This window comes from Micropterus dolomieu, linkage group LG14, assembly GCF_021292245.1.
Source record: "Micropterus dolomieu isolate WLL.071019.BEF.003 ecotype Adirondacks linkage group LG14, ASM2129224v1, whole genome shotgun sequence".
NCBI lineage: Eukaryota > Metazoa > Chordata > Actinopteri > Centrarchiformes > Centrarchidae > Micropterus > Micropterus dolomieu.
Window position 1 is genome coordinate 24,233,021 of NC_060163.1, and position 23,326 is coordinate 24,256,346.

The 23,326-nt window shown below is 37.8% G+C and overlaps 2 protein-coding genes across 2 annotated transcripts; one reads left to right on the forward strand and one right to left on the reverse strand.

Annotated features, from left to right (window-relative positions):
* Nucleotides 1-118: 118 nt before the first annotated feature.
* On the reverse strand, nucleotides 119-18,624 carry ccr10 (chemokine (C-C motif) receptor 10). Its single transcript, XM_046067972.1, has 2 exons — nucleotides 18,394-18,624; nucleotides 119-2,021 (listed from the first exon to the last, which is right to left on the reverse strand). Exon 2 carries the CDS (start codon nucleotides 2,017-2,019, stop codon nucleotides 928-930), a length of 1,092 nt encoding a protein of 363 aa, XP_045923928.1. The 5' UTR covers nucleotides 2,020-2,021; nucleotides 18,394-18,624; the 3' UTR covers nucleotides 119-927.
* Nucleotides 14,900-21,825, forward strand: LOC123982454 (receptor activity-modifying protein 2-like). The gene is made up of 5 exons (XM_046067974.1): nucleotides 14,900-14,967; nucleotides 15,171-15,263; nucleotides 15,527-15,625; nucleotides 15,991-16,141; nucleotides 20,495-21,825. The coding sequence occupies exons 1-5, from the start codon at nucleotides 14,931-14,933 to the stop codon at nucleotides 20,739-20,741; spliced, it is 627 nt and encodes a 208-aa protein (XP_045923930.1). The 5' UTR covers nucleotides 14,900-14,930; the 3' UTR covers nucleotides 20,742-21,825.
* The last annotated feature ends 1,501 nt before the right edge of the window (nucleotides 21,826-23,326 follow it).

Below are 23,326 nucleotides of genomic sequence, written 5' to 3' on the forward strand. Positions count from 1 at the left end.
AGTACCAAGTGATACAAAAGTGTGGGGGAAAAAAAAAAGTCTATTTTTTGTTTCGGTGTCAGGGTTTGGTTAAAAATAAAGTCAGGTTTGGGTTGAGGTTAAGATTTAAATCCAGTTCAGAGAAATTACGACAATATAGCAAATATTCATAGGCCACTCTTATACACTGACTTTACAGACAATAGATTCAAACCCTGGCCAAACAAAAATAATATCCAAAAATATATACAGTATATACAGAGACTGAGAACACTCCTCAGAGACACACTTTCCTGAAAAAGCTAAATCTGAAACACAACCTGCAATCAAAAGGTTTGAATTTGACAGCAAAAAATTCCCCTCAACATCATGAAAGCATTTAATAGGATTCCAGTTCCTTGAAATAAAAATAAGGTGCTGCTGTTTTTATGGGTGCAAATAAGGTTGTGGTGAGCGTTACGAAAGTACGTGACTGACCATCTGCCTTTTTTGTCACTTGACAGCTGAAATAACAAATCTGGAATTGACAAATAAAATGTGACCAAATACGGTCTTTGTGACCGTTTTTGGCCGTAATGCCAACGTGACAAATTATGACTAGAGCTGGGTATCAAACCTTAAGACTTCTTGCGTAACACATGAAATGTGGCAACAGCAATGTGTATTTAAAACTCATGACTGCAACTAAGCTCGGGACAAATGGGTTACAAGTGAATAACAAAGAAACATCACATAAAAATTATTTTAAAATATAGCGGATGTAGTATTTACACTGGTACTGAAACAATTCAACTGACTGACAGCCCCAATGATTATATGCATATCTTTGCAACTCATTGTTATTTTTCAGTCCATTGCTTCTGCAACTATACACACTATTTACTGTAGGGATACATGGATACAAACAACGCAAAGCAGACAGCAATTTATAGTGCATTCCACAAAATATTATTTGGTTCCTGAAAACTGAAATTTGGTGGCAGGCACTGCGTCATTGCTGGAGTATGTTGGAGTGTAAGCTGAAGAGTTGGAGATGAAGCTCGCTCTCTGTGGCACCAGCTTGAGCCCACGAGAGCAGCTTGAATCACGGAGGAGCCTCAGTACGTCGTTGCGGAAGCGCACGCCTACCAGGGCGTACAAGATAGGGTTGAGGCAGCAGCGGGTGTACGCCAAAGTGCAGGTGATGTACTCCAACAGGAGACCGCAGAACTGCCCAGCCATTTTCCATGACAGCACCACGGTGTACGGCAGCTGGAATACCAGAAAAACCAGCACCAGAGCCACCATCAGCTTCAACGTACGCTGACGATGCCACTGCTTCCCCCGCCGATTTGTGTGCCCTCCCCACAACACGTGAGCAATGCAAGAGTAGCATGTCACCATAATGAAGAGGGACAGGCAGAAGACAGCAATGATTGCTCCATTGGTGGCCATTTTGACACTTCCGCTGTTAAGCATGCCGCAGTATCCCTCACTCACCCCGGAGAAGAGGATTTCAGGCAGGCTTAGGAGCACCGCAACAACCCACACACCTACAGCGGCTACTTTCCCGCCTGTTAATATCTGATCGCGTAGCCTGAGCATCTGCTGGGCTCGTGCCACCACCATGTAGCGGTCAATGCTGATGCAGGCCAGCAGCATAAGCCCACTGTAAGTGTTGATGGCGTAGCATGCACGCGTGGCCTTGCAGAGGGGAACGGTGAGGATCCAACCCAGGTGAGTGTCGACGGCTTGTAATGGGAGCGTGAGGAGGAGGAGAAGGTCAGCCAGCGCCAGGTGGAACAGAAAGACGTCGGTCATGGAGCGAAGCCGGAGGCAGCGGTAGAGAACAAAGGTGGCAATCACCAAGCAGTTTCCCACCACGCCCAGCAGGAAGATCAGGCAGAACACACAAGTCTGGAAAATTTTGATAGTGAGCTCCTGTTCACCTGCATCACACCAGCCAAACTGTTCGTAATCGTATGTGGTGTTACTCATATTCATGTACGAGTCATTGAAGTAGTAATAGCCATCATCATAGTCCTGGCTGATGGGGTCCATTGCTGGTGGGGACAAAAACAAGAACAGTAAGTAATTTATCTTGCAATAGGAAGGGTGACATTTATAAAACTCTCCCATGACTAAGATCTATACCCATCTCCGCAACTTCTCCTCAATGTCATGAAATTTGCTGTTACTTTTAAAGAGGTACCGACATTAAAAGAAGAGTGGCGGAAGTGAAAATGAGTGAGCGTTCTCTTTACAAGGCAGCTGTTAAAACTGTATGAACATTTTACATTTATAGAACAATGTTTGAAACTCTGACTTTTTGACTCCTCCTCTCCTCAGACGATGAATCTTAGCGTTGGTGATGAAAGGATTAACAGGATGAATAGTAATACCTTTTCGCGCCACATTCAGGTCAAGACTTTGGTTTATGACCAAATATTTGCAAAACGAATGATGTTCATATAACTGTGTTTGGTGCTAAATATCAGTAAGTTAGCATTGTCATTGTGAACATGTTAGCATTTAGCTCAAAGTACAGCCTCAGGAGCATTAGTCTTGTTTACAGATGCACACACACGGCTACAGACGGATGGATTAGCATCTTTTTTGCATTTCGAATCTGGGAGGATGTGTGAACGATGTAAAAAAAAAATAAAAAATGTTTTTACAGCTGAGGAAATGTTTCAGTCATAATATAATTATTCTCTAATCATGTCATTTCTGAACTGCCACTTCAGAAAACTTTAAGATGTGAGTAGCAGCTGTCATTTAGTCATTACTTTAACTTTCTAGTACATTTACAAAAGGAATCACCAGTCTACATACTCCAAAGAGACAGAAATGTACAACTGAAGACTTAAACTTATTTGTTACTTTTTAGTTATTGAAAGTAGTAGTTTGGGCCTAAGAGCAGCCTAGACTGCACAATAAAAACCTTCTGTAGGTTGTATGCAATTAAAAGTATGAGTCATTCTGGGCTTCTGCAAAATTCCAGAGAGACCAAGTTGCGTGAGGACTAGCTTTTGTTCAAAAATAGTGTTCTCAAAGACCCCGGCCTGGGTTGATTTTTGAGCAGAATACTGTACTTCATGTCACGATATCAGGAAATACTAACTCCTTCACAATCAGGCTGAAAGTGAGAGAGAGCAGCAATGTTCCTCTGTTTGAGTAAGCGGCTGTGATATTTTAGTCATTTTGCACCAGCTTGCGTGACACTGGCATCAGGTCGTTGGCACAGGGGAAATCGTGGGTAGCTTGAAGGTCTACAGATCAGTCAGTGTCGCGTGCTAACAGCCTTTATAGGCAGTTCCAACAAGCACCTTTTATCATTTCATCTCTGTAACTGCTGAGGCCACTCACAATATTAAATAGAGCCATATTTTTGTTAATGTCTTTTCTTTCAAACTTCTTTGTTTGATGGTGGACACAGACATGAAGGATTTTACCTTAAAAAGGTAAGAGAAAACAATTTTGTGGACAGTCTTGTGAACAGAGCGGCATTATCCGAGTGGTTTATCTGATATCATTTTCTTTTAGTCAGGAAGTTTATTTCTTTTGACCGGGAAACAAACCTAACTGGTTATCAAAAGCTGTAAACCTCATATTTGTGAGGCTAAATTAAATTAAATTTGTAATTTTCTACTTTATGACAACAATAATGAACGGAGCAATAACTTAGTTTGCAGTTAAATGTAGACTCGGACAAAAATGTTTTTTTTAGTTGTAACTTCACCTAAATATTTCCCTAAAGTTGAAAAGCATGAACACAAATTATATATAAAATATTAATTGGTATATTGTTCAGGTAGCTGAAGGGGACAGGAAATGTCTCGTTGCAGAGAAAATAAATTTGAGTCATGGGAGGGTTGTTTCCTAATGAGCTGCAAACTGCCGAAGATTTGTGATTCACATTATGATTTACAAACTGCTCTATTGACAAATCTCTTCATGTATATAAACGCTCAGAACAAGGCTATATTTCTGCTGTGCAATTTCAAGTACTAATAATAAAAACCCTTAGAATCATAGTCCTCAACGCTGCACCTTTTCAGCGATGGGGGTGGTGATGGTGCAGTGGATAAGACGAACGGCTTTGGTGTGAGAGACCCGGGTTCAACTCCCCTGTGACCCATGTGTCCCTGAGCAAGACACTTAACCCCTAGTTCCTCCAGAGGCGTGTGACCTCTGACATATGTAGCAATTGTAAGTCGCTTTTGGACAAAAGCGTTAGCTAAATGCATTAAATGCAAATACCTTTTTACACTCGGGGACGGGGTGTCTGGATTACAGCTGCCGTTTATGTAATATACAATGTGATACCACCTCCTAAGAAATAATATGACAACACTATTGATTACGCAAATATGGTATTTCATACCATAGATGATAAAAACTAAGCTAACAGTTTAGAGTTTACTGTAAATCCAACTTGCTCCAAAGATCAATAAATGAGCGCCATTATTTCTTAGTCCACTATTATTTACAATAGCATAAATCCTATGTATTTACATTTTCATTATTATTATTATTATTATGCAGATGACAGTATGTTGTGTGTACACTCTTACTCATGCTCTGACTGAGTCAAGGTCAAGGTCTTTGATGCTTTCCAGATATCATCTCTCGTCATAGACAGTATATAAAAAGGGTAGACGACACGACACGAAAAGTGAAGCCAAAACATCTTGATACATAAAAATTACTTGACAACCTAACCCTTGGCATTATCACGTATTTTATAAATATTTTAACTGTCTCTATTAATGATTTTTTTGAACAGATTTTTATTTGCAAATGCGTAATGGCCGGTACAAATACTACAAATGCTTCGTACACACACACACACACACACACACACACCATCCCCACTAAGATATTTCATAAACATTTGCATCAAAATCTCTAAACAAAGACAGGTTGTTTTTTTCTTGTTGCCATTTCAATGTTGGTTGTCCAATTGGCTGTCAAAGCTTTTGCTAAATTTTAAGGATTGCAAACATGTTCTTTGTAATCAGGTCATTTTAATGAGATCTAATCTAGTTTATGAATTGATTTTAAAATTTTTAAACAGCATGAGCTTGACTGTGAATATTGTCTATAGTGCATATATAGCAACTTTCCTTACTTACTTACTGTTTGCTTTTGACTACTGCAAATTATTTGACAATATCAGGAAATCTGAGCTCTTTTACAATCAGGTTGAAAGTGAGATCATCCCTTGCAACCACATAACTGCTGTCTACTCAGTTTGAGTAGGCAGCAGTTATATATTTTAGTCACTTTTCACATCTGTGGAAGACGATGCTGTCAAGTTGTTGGCATGTGGGGTCTTGTGAACAGCGGTAAGATTAATAGTCACATGTCAATATCATTTCTCCTTTCCACATGCTGTGGAAAATCCTGTATATTAAGCACTAAGCTGCGCCCAGTAACCAAGCGCAGGCTGAGTGTGTGATGTTCCCTGCCAGTAAATAGTTGGTTCATGTTACTTTCTCATCTCTTAATACTTAATATACAATGTTGTTAAAAATAGTTAAATACATTTTTTTTTTTTACAATAAATACAAGGCTTCAAATAACCCCGTGATTGGCATCAATATCCATCTAGATGGATCTGTATAGACAGACATGCATACATATATATTCACATTTTGCTTAAACATTTCTATACTTCCTCTATAATTGTACTAAATTTATTGGCCAAGCTAGAAACAGTCAATCTTCTTAAAAATTTAAATTTCTATTTCAAAACTCAAATGTTCTTACCTGTGATGTTTGGGGTGCTAATCATGTCCTAAGTCCTCCTCCTTTGTGTGTGGCAGATTTGAGATGCAGGCACTCTTAAGAACAAGCCTGCGGGCTAAACCTTAACCACCTCCAGCCAATGAAACCATCTGTGTTTTGCTGACCTTGCCATACCCCTGAGTTGGTTGTTTTTGTCACCAGGACACACTGAAGGATGTGAGAATGAAACTTTGTTGATGCCTGTGTAGAGCTGTCATACCTCTGAGACTGGCTGTGGGTTATTTTTTATTTTTTTTATGATCCATCTTTTGTATTAAATCAATAAAAGTTTACACTGAATCCTGACCTGCAAAATGTTGTCACTGCAACCATAATGCATATATACATCACTAACTGCACGTATACATTTAAGGTTTTTTAATTCACGTGTTAATACTTTTCATTGGACGACATTTTCCCTTTAGACATTCCCCCCCCCCCGTGGATAAAATCCAAAATATGTCCTAATAAGAGGAGACAAAAATGCACAGAATTTGCTCACAACATCAAGCTGTAGGTTCAACTGGCAGACAAACAAGTGCATAAACACATCTGGGTGTGCCTGTTGGCACCAAAAACCAGTTCACAACCTTTGCTTGACTTCTTTTGAGGTTATATGATCGTTTGACAAGTCATCTAGCCATGGAAAGGTCTAACTGATCAAGTCAACCTCTGGAGCATCACTTGTCAAACTTCCCTACGGGGGGAACTTGATTAAGCAATTTATTGTTTAGTGTCTGATGTCAAAAAATGGCACAGCTTCCCCAAGTCCAAGGTGGCGTCTTCAAATGTCTTGTTTTATCAGACCTACAGTCCAACACCTAATGGTATTCAATTTGCAATTACACAAAACCGGGATAACCAGAAAATCAACAAAATAGTTGCCCTTTAATTTTCTTCTGATGAACTAATTGTTTGAACTTACACATACGATTTCACAATGTCAGTATAACTTTTAAATCCCTCTGAGAAATGAGTGTCTACACAGTTTGTTTGTTTGTTTTGCAGTACAGTGCATGATACAGGAAACCAGGCTTCTTTAGATCAGAGTTGATATGAGGAACTTTTTAAAGCTAATCTCTAATGTTATCTGGTGTTATTGTTGTTCAACTATAGGTGTGAAACCTATCTAGCATGGCCTTACAAATAAAAATGGAGATGATTTCTAGATGGAAGAAATTACCTCTGGTCTTTTCATATAACTCAGTGGTGAGTATTTGTAGCCGTCTTAAGTAAATAATCTAATTAAACACGGCATGCATTGGTTTAAAAGTAGTGTCGCCTTATTTCGAACTCTGTGGAATTGAGTTTTTTTAGAGTGTAGAATTAACTTTAACTTAATATAAGATATCTGGAGATTGTCAAAAGCATACTGTAACCTGGAGAAAGCCGGGTTTGCAGAAGTCAAGCTGATGATCATATGGTCATTTTATTGTATGATCGTTTGTGTTTGTGCATCGTTTGTGTTTTGTGGAGGCCAGTCTATGGACAGGCATTGCAAACTAGCTTTAAGTTATAACTTCCAGTCGAGATGCAGCTGACATCCATGTTTGTCCAGACTACTGTAATATATGTAGTGAATACTTTGTTTGGAAGGAGGAAAAAAAAGTGTTTTATTTGGATAAATGGAAGTTCTTATTCAGTATATCGATGGCACGCTCCAATACGCTGTTTGCATCAATTTAGAAGTTCCAGAGTTTGGGAGTGAAAGGTAGATGATAGATGAGATGGAGCCCATACTGTGCTAGTTATTGTTTTCTCATTTTGTTCTCTCAGTCAACACATGTGAGAAATCTGCAATCACCCAAATTCTTAAAACTACAGCTATAAACCTATTTTGAATCAATAGTGTCCAACCAGCTGGGAAATATTGTCACAATCTCCCCTTCTGTTCCTGAGTAAAACATATCACTTCATCCTTGTACCACATTAAACATCGGTGTGCAAGTCTTAAGTTCAAAAATGTGGGGGTTTTTTGAGGTCACCAACAAATCTATGTATCTATGTCCAAGTGGACGCTTGTAGTAAATTTGAACATAAATCCTTCTAGTCGTTCTTGATATTGCGTTCACGAAAATGGGACAGATGTGAGGTCACACTGACCTTTGACCTCTGACTACCCAATTCTAAAATCACTTCATCCTCGAGTCCAAGTGGACACTAGTGCCAAACCTGAAGAAATTCCCTCAAGGGGTTCTTGAGATATCGCATTCAAGAGAATGGGACAGACAAAGTCACCTGCAATCCAAAAACATAATGCATAAAAACTGTGTATAGCAAACAAATATTAAATGATAAATAATACAAGATCGTATCATCATCATTATTGGGTGGTGATGGTGCATCGATAAGTTGCTTGCCTTTGGTGTGAGAAACCCGGCAAGACACAACCCCTTGAGCTGGAGCTAATCCCAGCTGACACTGAGCGAGAGGTGTGGTCAAACAGAGCTGACACATCAAGCCAAAACAACCCTTCATGCTCACTTTCATGCCTGCAGGTCTATTAAGAGTTGCTGATTAAGCTAACCTACATGCCTTTGAACTGTGGCAGAAAACCCACGCAGGCACAGGGAGAACATGCAAACTCCACAGTTCGAACCCAGGACCTCCTGAGGGCACAGCGATGACCACTGCACCACAGTGCCACCCTGTTGCGTTTGACTGTATCAAAAGCGCCGGACAGTGCAATATCCTTAATTATTATTATTTTTTCCTGCTTCGAGTCTGTGCATGTGTGCAGGGCGGTAAAAAGCGTGGGTTTGAATTTGCCCTAAGGCCTATTAACCCAGCTGCGATGGCTCACACTCACACTGCAAACATATAGTCTGATGGCTGCAGAGATGCTAATGACGATGAGCACCAAACCACAATCTTTGTTTCAGGCGTTGGCACCAGACCATGAGAAAAATGTACAAAAGGTCGAAAATTGTTTTTGCTTCTGGGAACACTTGAGCATTTCACAGCTGGGTGGAGATGTTGACAATCCTTGATCCACGTGTGGCTTTTCTTAACCCCTGATTTCTACCCTCCTTGCTTGTTTGTTGCTTGTGTGGTTCTCGTTAACTGATGTGAAACTGGTGACCTACTATTCAACCTGTGCACACAACATTCAGGTTGATTAGTGATTGGCTCGTTGGCAGGATGGTTACTTTTTTCTAAAAATGATTCACCTCCCACTCACATTTAGCTTTTATTATTATTACTTTGAAAATAAAACCACAACATGTAATGCATTTGATTTGCAAATTGCTCCTCTAAGCTTTATATAAAAACAATATAATGCACTACATTTTCTTTACTTGTGTTGACATTAAGATCTTTAGCCATGCCTAATAAGAATAATAAAGGGTTTCTGTGTTGTATAAAATGTTTTTTTTCCACAGGACAACAACTAATTTATTGTTTTATAAATGACTAATATGCCATTAATAAGAACAACTGAAAATTCCAGGATAAAACACAAAAAAGCATCAAAGTTTCAGAGCTCGAACTAGCAAAATTAATCTTATATTTTATACATGTGTGAAAACACATTTAAAAACTGAAAGCCGTTACTTTAATACTATTTAGTTATAGTTTATTCAGTTTTTAATGCCATCTTCTCGTTAGCCTTTTTGTGTAATTCTGTCAATATTAACCTGTTTCATTATACAGAATAAGTTGCAGAATATTTGATATTGCATTATCACATTACGTAGGACAATTAAAAGGTTCGACCTATAAAAGAGAAAAATTTCTGAAAGCCTAAAGTGACATATTAAAATGCCCTGTTTTGTTCAATTGTCAGTGCAAAGAAATACTTTCAGTATATTTCACTAGAAAAAGAAAAGCTAGATCAAGAGAATTTAGAGGCATTTTCGCTTGAAAAATAATTAAAGATCAAATATAATAACCAATAACTGCTTCAGGTCTAACTGAAAAGGTACATAATAAAACATATGTTGTTTTTAATTAACCTGTGCAGAGATGAGTATACTACTCTGAATTCCTCGGCTCTAAAAGTACAACACAGAATCTACTTATCTAATTCTGCTTTTAAAGTATTTATTGACACCCAAGAAAATTTCGGGCTTGCTCACGTACTACACTCAAAGCTATCAGACCACTTCGGTCATCAGGAGGTGGTTTTCTATCCGTACCGAGTGTAAGATTCAGATTTAGTGAAGGTGCTTTTAGTTCTTGTCACAACATATTCAAAAGCAGACTGAAAACATTTCTCTTTTCTCATGTCCACAATCAGTCACTCTCTTTGTGTTTGTTTGTGAGATGGATGCTGGTTCGTCAATTTCTCACTATTTTGTTGTTCTTTTGTATTTCCTTGTATTTTATTTATTGTATATTCCTCTGTAAATGTTACTTATTGCTTTATTTATGAATTGAGCAATAAACACATTAGGTACACCTGTACAATCTAATAAAACCAATACAACAGTTCTGCCATAAAGTTTACTTTTAAGATGCCTATAATCTTCTTTTTTGACAACATCAAAGAGTTGTTGATGTAATTATTTGTTAAAATATTTTAAGAATTTATGGCAAACCTAAATGGCTTTGCCATTCAAAAAATTCCCATAGCAATTCTCTTCCAATTTTCAATAGAGTATAAGCTCTAATATTTATGAAGGGTTACATTTTAATTTTCTACAAATATTTCTACAGATAATTTAAATTTGCATCATGTGCCATGCGTTTTATATCACACTTTTGCCGTTTCACCCTCTGTTTTGTTGTTATGCAACTTTAAAATAGCAGGTTTAACCGGCAGGTTTAACTCTTTGGGGTTATTTAACACTGTAATGTACAGCTAAATACAGAAAAAGAAACCATTAACGTTGTTTAAATAAAGCAAAGTGTGAGGCTCAAAAAAAGTAAGTAGTGTTTAATTATGAATGTATGTCTTTCATATAGAGAAATATAAAAATAACTGTGGCACAGTCTGCTGATGGAAATTTGAAAAACTAAAAAAAAAAAAAAAAGTAGTCAAGGCTCATGTTTAGATCATTTTAGCTGAAACAGTTATAAATACAATTATTTTCAAATTATGTTTTATTTTATTCTGCAATTTAAAGAAATCCCCAAACTTTCTTTCAGGTGCAGTTTTCCGTCACAACACCTGGCACCTGACACCTCTTTCAGCATTAAGTGTGGCAACTGAAACACCATAAAGTAAGACACGCAGGTTTTACACGCTGCATCTTCATTAGAAAGCAACTTTGCAGCGAGTTTCACCATGTTACTGTATGTCTGTGTAATTCTGAAAAAAAGAGAAGCTGAAATGTGTGAAGAGGGGGGGGGGGAAGGTGGGTGAAAAAATGGTTTCAGATCAAGTGGAGTGGCCAACAACAATATTTAGAACAAAATGAACAATGACCAGCTGCGTATTTTAACCACTGGAGGGCGAATTAAAACCAGTTTCAGTGATCATTTCAGCACCAGCACAAGTCAAACATTGATATCATTGTTGTGGGCTGCAGGTCGTCAACAGATAATATCAATTAACAACTCAAAATGTGTTGAAATGCAGAACTGCTCTGCACTTATACTGAGCTGGTGGATGCAACACCGCAAACCTGTCAAGCCTAGATAAAACGGCTGAGCGGCAGACAGCGGCCTTAGTTTGGAGAAGTACTTTGAGGAAGTTAGTTTATTCAACCATCTGTATTATGAAAGTCTGAAACGCTTAGTAATTGTTAGGGCAGGGTATCATTAGAAATTTGTAATACGACAAATTTCAGTACTGATATAAAAAAAAAAAAAATAAAAAAAAAATAAAAGAGAACTTTGATCAAATTCATAATTTACCTCCTTTTTAAAAAAAAAAAAAAAAAAAAAGCCAATTTAAGACTTATTCAGGCAGACATTTATTGGCGACTTTCTGAAATTGACAGGTTTGACATTTCAGTGCTACGGACATATTTCAGTCAGCACCAATCAAGAACTGATGCTCCACACCAACCCTAGCAATTTGAGTTTTAATAATATTATAAAACGGAGCAGTGATATGAACAACAATTTATATTCTGTCATATTTTATATTTCAGTCACACTGTATTTTCCTATTTCCTCCAGTTTCAATGCTTACAGTCTATTTAAAAGGTTTCCTTTTCAGTATGGCACATTTACATTTGCAGAGGAGTAGTCTGTAGTATTTCATTTGATGTGTGGGCATGTTATGGGTAGTTTGATGTGCTATATTGTTGTTTTTGTATAATCACTTGTGTGTTATGAGTCATTCTGTCCACAGGACTGTCAGCGCTCCTGTGGTCTCTCTCTCTAACAGGACCAGTGGAGGAAATGTTTTTCTAAAAAAAGGTGTTAAATGATAAAAAGAAATCTGATTGTAACTTGAAATGTGATTATTGGATTCAGTTACATTTGAAGATGCATGGTGAAAGTACATCAATATACACTGATTAATAAAGCGTACTATATTTGAAGGAAAACCTCATACAAAAACGGTGTTTGTCCTGATTTCTTAAACAATGGGTCATAAAATACAAATTATTTCACAGCTCCAAGAAACAAAGTCAATGTATTGTTTTAAACGTCACAATCTTAGAAATGCTAAACTGAAAGCCAAATGCAGAACTCATGGCACTCTTATATTTCAGTGTCTTAAATCTACACCATGTCTGCACATATTATCCTACAATCTACTAGATCTCGTTCATACATTAAACAGCAGGCAGTGTAGTAGACAGCATCATGGCTGTGACATTATGTGGTAACTACACATCCTTTATTTGCCTTTTCTGAATCCCAAAAATGTCCCTGAATGTCTTTCAACATGCAGAAAAACCCCCTAAAGCCAGAACAGTTTCCTGTCTCCACGAGCTGAGGAGTAGACAGAAGCCATTATAAAAAGCTCTGACATCCTGCACATTTAAAACCACAAAGCACAGGAAGTTGTTGTTTTTTTTAAATGTAGTAGTTGTTGTGTTAGAGGCAAAGGCACCCTTCTGTATTTTTAACTTTTTACATCACATCTGTGCCAATTTAAACATTTCGCGCAAAACCCAGAAAGCTTGCTGGTTGTTTCAGAGAGCATTGTGTGTCTGAATCATTATTGCTGCCACATGCACCTTTGCAAACATGTTAAGAGCTTTCTGTCAGCCAACTGATATGTTGCATATCTTTCATGCCGCACCACCATCCCTGCTGCTAAATGAAAGAGGAAATCCCTTAAGTGAGTTTTCACCGACTATCTGAGGAAGAACAGGAAACAGGGCCGTGTTGCCGGCTTTTCCCCGCAAACGTCATGACCATCTGTGACGGCCCCTCTGCAGGGTTCATATGCTTTCTGTCTCCAGGGCTGAAGACCGGATTGGCACATCTGGGCCCAGTGTGCCCCATGCATATAAGCCAGAGCGGCAGTAAGTCTTGGTTGTATTTGGTTTCTTGTCTTTGTTTTTACAGCACAACATCCATGCAGCACATTTTCACCCATCCACTCCCAACACTACTGACTTTACAGATACTCCCTACTCATTGGTTAATTAGTTTACCCATGTGTCTCCTGTTTTTGTTACACTCCAAGATCTGGGCTGTGACACACCCCACTCCAATTAGGAGATATGTCACTGTTGTATCCTGTGTTTATCTCAGTAGACCCGCAGGAGTACGTGAGGACATACTAGCACTTCCCCTCATTTACTCCTTACAGATGGAATCATCTGAAACCTGCAGTTCCTTCTCTCACTTTCTAACTGCTCTACTGTGGTTCTTAGCCCCAAACCCAATAGTTCCTTCTGAAGACACTTTAAAACACAATATGTATAGTTTAAAAAAAACCAAAACAGTTTCTAATTGCCCTGTCGAGTATTTAATGCTTTATTCTCATTCTGCAGGAGGTCGCTGCTGGGCTGAGGACAGACCTCCCTGCTAACCTTCTGTTTTCCTTCACAGGTTCCACCTTTGCTTTGTTTCAGGATATGCTGTTTTATTTGTAGTCATTGTTTCTTGCACATTACAACACCCTTACACACATTTTTCATGCATCCATCATCCTACCCTGACCTGACTGAAACCACTGATGTTCATACTCCATGCTTTATCACCTTTACTTTGGCACCAGCCTTAATGTGGTTCATTTTGGTTTAAATAAACATATTTTGTTAAGCGTCTACCATGGTGTGTCTCCCTTTTGTTGTGGCCTTCTGAGCCAGGTCATAACTGAATATTTTGGTAGAGCAGGATGGTGTATGTGGGATTAAGGCAAAATAAACTACAGTTTGTGTGTTCATGGTGATGAAGTGCAACAGTGAGGGTCACTAGTGTGTTTTTTAACACTTTTGTTGATTTGAGTCTGCACATGGGATTGGCTGACAATAAGAAACACAAACAATATAGCTTGTCCTTACGTCTGCAGATGCAATCGATATTCCTAGAAGTCAATTCCCTAGGTATTCATCTCTTCAAATAAGTTATTAGTTGCAGGCAAACAAGGAAAAAAAAAAAAAAAAAACTTTGAACAAATTCAGAGATAAGTTAAAACAGCATGCTTGGTAGACACGTGAACCAAAACATCTGATAATACATCACTACGTCACTTGATTGCAAAAGAGACACTCAAGAAACATGTGGATAATTAATTAAAGTTGTATTAATCAGTATTTTTATAGAAGCAATTGGAAAAAAATAAGTGAAAGGTTTCACTTGTAGTGATTAAACCACAGACTCACCAGTTCACCTCAAAGGTTTATAGCGTCTTTAACCTCATTAGACAGGTTACAGTAATTAGAGATTATAAGGTAACAATATTTTGCTTTGAGTTCCAGAGAAATGGCATTTAATGATGACTGAAAAGTATTCCAGTGATACAGTAACACAAACTAATGAGTGGTCATTTCAAAAAAATAAATAAAAAAAAAAAAAGGGCCTAAAAGTAAAATTTTATTTCACATAACACGTCCGTTTGTATTTATTCCTCCTCTCTTCTCTCCATTTACTTCAAAACTTCACAAGGCACCTTTAATTCATGGTCAGATCGTTATCTCCCTTCATCCGCTGTTCTTCCTCTCACCGGAACATGACACACTCAGACATGCATGTTCAAACACAACAAACACACTCAGCAGTGCTTAGACAAAGAGGGCTGGGCTTCGTCTGTAACCTACTCAGCTGCTCAGGTCACTGACCGGCCTCAAGGGTTACTGCTGATCCCCTCGTCGCTCTCCACCATGATCCTGTACCTGCTCTTTGCTTTTCTTACGCTCGGTATGTATCTCACTTCACACAAACACACATTTCACACACATATGTGTCCATAATCTTTCCTGTGTGTGGGACTGATGAAGGAAAAAGGTGGAGGGCATTTTATTTGTAGTGTCAGCAAACAAAAAGGCTGACCCTGACTGAGTCTTTTAAAAAGTGCTGGAATTGTTCATGTGATGTTAAATAGCTTTGTTGAATCTGCGCAGGTGTTGCGGGATCACAAGCAGCCAACATGACAGAGGTACAGCTGAGCAAAGCTGAGGGGAACCAAACATTCAGCGAGCCCTCCGCTGGCAACAGTAAGACGTCTTGTTTTTCCATTTCCTATGTAAGATTAGCAACTAATGATTCATTTCTTTCACTGTCAATTAATCTGCTGATTGTTTTCTCAGTTAATGATCTATCTATCTTACTATATCATATTTGACTAAGAAAAGCAATTTAAGATGCTGTGACAAAAGAGCATTTGGACTTTTTGCTTAAAAAACACAAACAATTAACAAAATAATTTCGTTTTAGTTCACCAAAGAGGGAGACTATTGCTCAAAATTTTTGCCTGCAGGTACAATGAAACTCAGCAACACGACATCCAGTTTGGACAAAGACACGATGAACGAACTGCAGAACAACCAAACATCTACTCTTATCACAGAGGATGACGGTGAGTTAAATTCTACTTATTCTGCATGAGGGAAGGAAACTCTCGACCTTATCAGTGCTTTTAAATTTCCTTTGCGTCACTGCTTCCAGCTGAAACACCATAAGACTGTGTGGTAAACTATCAACAATACAGTTTCACTTTTAAGTAAGAAAGTCGAATAACCAAAACATGCACTACGGAGTCGATTCAAAGAACCTGTACATTGAATAAAGCAGCATTTGACAGGAAATCTATCCTCCATTATACAAAGCAAGACACTCTGAATAATGTAATAATATAATCTTGGGTGTCGTTTGATGTGTGTGTGTGTGTGTGTCCCTGTTAGTTCATGTATGTTAAAAGTATTTATTTTCCTTCCTTTGCAGAGAATTTTCAGGAGCAGGAAACTGAGTTCCCAGGCAGACGATGCAAACAGGACTTATTGGTAGAATACAGTCACGGACTTTGTGGGGCAGTTTTTCACATGGCAATGCTGTCAATCACCGAAAACTGGTGTGTAATGGAAAATATCATCAGGTAAGGCAGCTACATAATTAAGTCAGTTTGTTATTTTCATATTTCTAAAAACCCCATTTAAAAAAAATTATTATTTGTTTTCTATATCTCTACTTTTGTGTTATGCTTTCAAACATTTTGTAAGTATAATTTTAAAATAGGGCTACACATGTTTATATTAAGTGCTTATTATTATCATAACAACTAGTCGTAGTATTAATAGTAGTACTGTTAGTATTGAGAAATTAGTAATTACCTGTGACACATCTTATTTAAAAAAAAAAAAAGAGACATCTCCTGTTTGTTTTTTCTCTGTTTTAAAATGTGTCATAACTAAAACATTAGCAGCTACAGCTGGTTTGCAATTTCTATCCTGATTCAAGTCGACAAAAAAGACCAAAACATTTTCAGTATTATAAAGAAATAAATTGGTTTCCCTCTTTAAAAAAAAAGGGAACAGAAATGGGAACCCAGAGACAAGCTGTGGTATCATAATAAATCAATATATTAATCACTTGTCAGTGCCTTCATTTATGTTTAACTGTACAAATAAGAAATATTCATTACTTTTGATTGAAGGTTAAGGAGTGAATCCGGGTCACTTGTACCACAGGGACCAGACTGCGGCCAAGAAAAATTCACTAGGGCGATTAATCAAATTTATTTTCAATTATGACTTTGAAACAAGATAAAAAGATTATTGTGCCATTTTCAGGTTAGCAATAAAACTCTTTTTTCTTTTGTTGCAAATCCAGCGCACCCCTTTCCTTTACAGCGATGCACGTTCTCCCCTCCCTATAAACCCCAAACTCATTCAGATCCAGGCAGGCCAGTGCACATTACAACCATATTAAAGTTAAGCTTAATTAACTTAGACTTAATCAGCATTGTGCCATTTGGCTCATTTGGCTTGAATGTAACAGATATTCATTTATATGTAAAAGTCCCGCACTCTGACTTCAATTACCATAGAAGCTTCGACGTATTCTGGTCAGGCCTATAAATCCTGTTGAATAATCGTGATCCCAGTGGTGCCATTATCTGGCAGCCCTTGTTAACGTTCACCATGTGTAATAGGTCATCTAAATAAAGTGTAAAATAGCCTGCTGTGTCATCCCCCCCCTATTGTTGTTAAAAGACATGACGACATTTCAGACTTATTTACATCCGCTATCAACATGTGCTTCTCCTTACCCACACAGGATATACAAAGAGCCACCTTCATGTAAATGGGCCAGCAGGGTCATGTTCAGTGCAACAATCAGTCGATCAACAGAAAATGAGTTGGCAATTATTTTAATTTAACTTTCATTTTTCAAGCAAAAAATGACGAACGTTCCTTGGTTTTATTCCTCATTATGTGAGGATGTGTCTTATTTTCTTTGTCATATAAAGTAAAATAAATAGCTTGGGGTTTGGACTCTTGGTCTGACAAAACTAAAACTTTGGAGGCCACATAGGGCATTTTACAATATGTTTATAAAATGATGGGTCACTGAATCAAGAAAATAATGTTTAAAAAGGAAGTCACATCACTGCTTTCTGTATTTGTTTTTACAAATAGGCCCAAAATAAAAGATTTCACAACCCTGAAAGTGTGAATCTCTAACCTCTCTGTGTTAATCCAATCCAGATTTGATGAGTCAAGGTAACATTACTGTGGTTTTCTTGTGGTCTTGGTGTGAAAAAAGTAGTGTAATCTCACTTTTTTTTTTAGCATTTTTACAAATGTAAAAGTGAGTTCCAGACAGAATTAAGGCATTTATCTAAATTTGTCCAATACTCTTTCATGACAGTAAGGAGGTGCAAAACGTCGTTCACACAAATGATGTGGAGTAAAAAGTATAATTTTTGCCTCTGAACTATGGTGGAGCAGAAGTATAAAGTAGCAGAAAATGTTCACCCAAAGTACAACTAGCAGACAACAGCACAAGCTTATTAAATCACACAGTCATACACGTTTTCCAAAGCCCAGCTAAGGACTTTGTCCCATGTTAAGGACAACTAAACTGACAAAAATCAGACCAGAGACTCCCATTTAGTAAGATTTTCTCCACCCATCTGATATGATTTTTGCTTTTAGATGTTTATTTGGGCTAAAAAAAAAACTTTGAGAACCACTGGTCTCTAACTAACAGACAGCAGCTTCAGTGAGCAGGTAGACGAGATGCAGTACAAATAAAACTTCCATAACAGCAACACACCAGGAGCGACGGCGGGACATTTAAATATCAGGAAAGACAGGAAACAGACAGAAGTTGTATTTGACTCACGTTATTTGACATCAGAGGCCATTTTTCTTTTCTGTCATGGAGGCGAGCTGGTCAACATCCATGTAATACAAATTAGTATCCCGCTGCTTGAACACCTAGCGAACTTTGCAGGTGTTTCATCAAACTTAATGCTTCTAACTTTCTATTCTTTGCAGTGGGGCTAAAGTAGGACTGCTTGCTTCACAAATCTTCTTCCAGTGTCCGTTTACAGTTTCACAGTGGCATGACAGAGACGCATGAGGCTGTTTCACATATTTTTAAAATCAACTTCACCTGGCTTTTCTTCCTTCACTGATTGCCTCGACTGTAACATGCAGTACCCCTGTTCACCACACAGACTAGCGCTCACAAGCTGCTACAACACAGGGGGGCGCTGTTTCACTCGTTCGAGGAAATTCATTAATCATAATAATAACAATAGCTTTTCCTTTAGCACTTTTTAAAACAAAATCGTAATAAAAAAAATTCAAACAGATACAAATATATAATAATGGTGATAATATAAAAATATTAATTATAATAGAGAAGGAAAAAAAAATAGAAAAATCTTCAAAAGCCAGTCTAAATAAGTATGATCTAAAATTCTGAGCGATTCAATAACCTTCAGATGGTCTGTGAATGGAATCCAAATTTTTGGGCCATATATATATAAAGCTGATACTTGAATCTTTGACTGAGTTTAACAAAACAAGACATGTTTTAAGAAATAAACATATTCATCTTTCTGTTTGGTATGGGTTTTTCCTACAAAAAAGTTCAATAAACTACTTGTATAAACTTAAAAGCACATGTACTCCTTCTTGCTCACTGACAGTGTCCATGGTGGCCTCAAGTTTCCACATCACACTAGTTGTGATGTCGCTAAATCATAAAACTTTCCTCCTTCCACCTTATGGGGGGACTTATGGGGGGACTTAAGGGGTCCAGGCTTGTTGCCACAGGGCCACTGCCCGCATGGTGAAAAGAAACCATTGTTGACTGGTCGGAGACAGGATGTGAACATCGGTGTTTCTCAGACACTTTGTACATGCAGCCATAACCTGAACCCTGCAACCCTACAACAACATCACACTACGTCTAAGGGTCATTTTAAAAACACATATGTTCTATATATATATAGATAATATAGATATTTAAAAATCCACAGCTGAAAATAGTTCCCAACAAATACGCGTTTCCTCCTATTGTAGTAAAATTTACTTTGCTAAGTTGTCTTAGGAAATTACTGAGCCTTTTAACAAATGAAGTGAATATTTGCGATCTATTTTTAAGGATTTCATCAGTAGGAACCAATAGGCTTGAGACTGAGAGCTGCAGCTGTAGTCTCAAGTAGGAGAAGTATCATTTAAGCAATGGTACGCTGTAAATAGTGATGTAAAAAGTACGTGTAAAGGTCCATAATTATTGTGAGAGGCACCAGGAAATATCCATCATCAAGCACCCTGAGTTTGTGCCTCTCCCGCTGCAGAGTAAAAACCTATTTTCAAACAGGAAATAGTTTGACCACAAAGGTCTCAGTTTTAGGTAGGTGCCACATTTTTCAAGTGCTTCTTGGTCCAACTGAAGAGTTTTCATTTCAAAAGTGATGTATCCAGTTTCACAAAAACATATTACGAAAATAAGTCTTCATTTTAAATAAAATGTATACTATCTCCTCTTTGTTAAAGAAGTCTCTTAAAACTCAGCTTTAAAATTTATTTATACATACAGTCCCATGAAGTTTTGATTCTGTGACCAGGTTCATATTTGGTCCCTGGTGATTTACACGACTAGTTTCACACCAAATGTGACTAAAATATCAGACAAAACCCAAAACACAGCAACATTAAAATTTCCAAAACACATGAAAGATTTAAAAAATGTCTACCACAACTTCCCAGAGCCACAAGGTGACCTCTTCACATTGCTTGTTTTGTCTAATCAATTGTCCAAAACCTAAAGATATTCGATTTGCCATGTTATAAAACAGAGACAAGCTGCAGATCTTTCACAGCATATTAGCTGGACCAGATAAAGTTTAGCTATTAATTGTTGTAAAGTCGTAAAACAATGGATGTATCATGTGTTCATCATTCATACACTGGGTCTCTACCTTTCACAGACCATACAACAACATGACGCTATGCTTGGAGATGTTGTCTGGTGTGTTTGGCTGCTATTACCCAAACCCCAGCATTCAAGACTTCTTCATCGACATCCACACTCAGTACTTCCAGAACTGTTCTTGGGAGGAGCCTCTGCTTGTGGATGCTCCTCAGAATGTGGTGATCGCCCTCACTCTCATCCCTGTGAGCCTCCTCCCCTTACTGATTTATCTGATGGTTTGGAGAATCAATGTCCAAAAATGAGTCGTGTTAGACAGGCATTTTATTTATGAGAATATGCCCCAGAAACTGCTGTAAAAATATATATATATGAAATATTTAATAATCCAGTTTACTGGGAAATTTAAAGGTGAGTAAGTTATGAAGTTATGAAATGAGGACAGCAACCATGTCTGTAAACAGTGTTTTACTTTTATATGTTTTCTATATGTGTTACATTGTGTATTAAAGGAATAGTTTTGGATATTTTAGGAAAGATGCTTATTCACTTTCTGGCAGAGAGTTAGATGAGAACATTGATTCCACGCTCACGCTGTGGGTTAGCTTAGCACAAAGACTGGAAAGAGAGGGGAAACAGATGGCTGACTCTGTTGGAAGGAAACAAAATGTGCCTATCAGCACCTCTACAGCTCAATCATTAACATATATCAACAGTATATATATTTACAACAACATATCTTAAACAAACTTTATTTTTACACTTTGGATTGTGGATTTAGTTACCTCCATGCAGAGCCCCTGTTTCCCCTGACTGTAGCTTCATGTTTAAATGACAGATAGGAGAGTGGTGTCAATCTCGCCATCTAACTCTAAGTAATACACTATATACCATGAATACATCCAGTGCAGATATATGACAGCGACATATTTTTTCTTGTGTAGGCTGCAGATAAACAGTGTAGCAATCTTATGAAGAGGAAAGAAATTGAAGAAGTTATATAATCCTTAAGATGTGATCTTATTTAATGTTTGGTGTCACATTCTTTGACCCACAGAAATCAATAGATACTTGGTACACTGCATGACCGAAAGGATGTGGACACTCTAACATGACCCTAATGTGATTGATTGACAGTCTCGACTCTCCTGAGAAGTCTTTCCTCCAGATTTTGCTGTTAATCCAACAATCAGCAAGTTGGTTTTCCAGTTCCTCCTAAAGGTGTAGGATGGAGTTAAGGTCAGGGCCCTGTGCAGACCAATATCCTAAAACTTTCTGGCTTTATATTTACTGTACAAAGGCACACATTTGGCAAACCTCAGTGAAACACCTGTATATGTAAATGTATGATATTGTGAATTTTCAGTAAATAAAGTTTGAATTATTTTGTGTGTATAGTGTTGATTTTACAATGTACAGTATGTGACGCTGATACAGCACGTTTGGTAAGCTGATACTAACTACACAGCACTAAAATCAGTATAGAAGAGACTTTAATGCTGAAAATGTTTTGAAATCTCTTTTTAGTTTTGTACATTTACTCTTTTAAATATCTTATCCACAAATGTGTGTATCAGCCTGATTTGGTACATGTATAATTTCATAGATTCTTTCCAGACAGATTCAGTATTTTCACACATACAACACCAGACGTGTAGAGCATTTGCAAAGCGAAACTAAACCACGCAAAGCTGCAAGCAGCTGCACACATGGTGAGTTACAAGTGCATACAAAAAAACCCAAAACAAAATGCATTATGGAATGTGTTTTCCTGAGATGACAGTGTGACATTTCTAAGAAACGGACGGTGTCGTTCTTGGTATTACTGTGTGTCTAAGTATATGTGTGCCATCTTTGTAAGGACCAACTTGAGTTTCAGATTTTGAGAGTGAGGAAATGACATGTTTGTCAGTCCTCACTTCCTCGAAGGGATGTTTGGTATGAGTTTGGGGGTTAAGACTTGGTTTCAAGGTTAAGGTTAGAGTTTGGTTTAGGTTAGAGGTTAGCGATTACTCTACATCAAAGAGAGTCCTCACAGGTATAGAATTTAAAGGATAATCAGCTGTGATAAAAGCCCTGTATTGTTGTTGGTTCATGATCCTGAAGATAAGAAGAGGATGGATCATTAACACATAGTCTCGCTAACACCATCTCTGTGTGTCCTCTGTATGCACTGCTATAAGTTGTAAACACACACACACACACACATGGCAGGTCAATTTAAAGTTAAAGCATGATTTCCTTTTTCACCCCTACACCACCCAATGCCCTCCAGTATCTAGTTGACCACGTGTTTTTTTCCTGTGTGTGCCAGGACAAAGCTTTACAGTGAGTACAATGATGCACAGCTGAAAGCTCAACGGAAAGTTTTAATTTTTCCATTTTTGTGTGCTTTCTTATGGGAAATGTAGGCCAATAATTACCAGATAAGGGCAACATAAAAAAACTGATCACACATGGTACATTTGATGCTGATATCTAACACACAGAGGACACACAGCTCAGTGTATTTTAGAGAAAAAGGGGCCAAAGTAGCCGTGAACTATTACATTAGTTGACACTTGGTTTAAAACTACAGTATGTGTATTTCAAAGAAAGGAGACAAAGGCTGTTAAGCTAATGCTGGTCTGCATTTCCTTTCTCACACATATCAGTTGCTGCATGTTTGTTTAGAGCAGATTCTTGCAGTTTCTCAGGGGAGATTCTCCCAGCAAAGAAAGAGCATTGTCTTTCTTATCTTTCAGCCTCTGTTGCACAGACTGTTGTTACTAGATGTCCTGCTGATAGCAGCATATTTGACGTTTTACTGCATCATCAAACACCATCAAATGCAATAAACATTCAGGAAGGTGCTTTTAGATGAATACAATGAAAACCACTAGTGCTCATT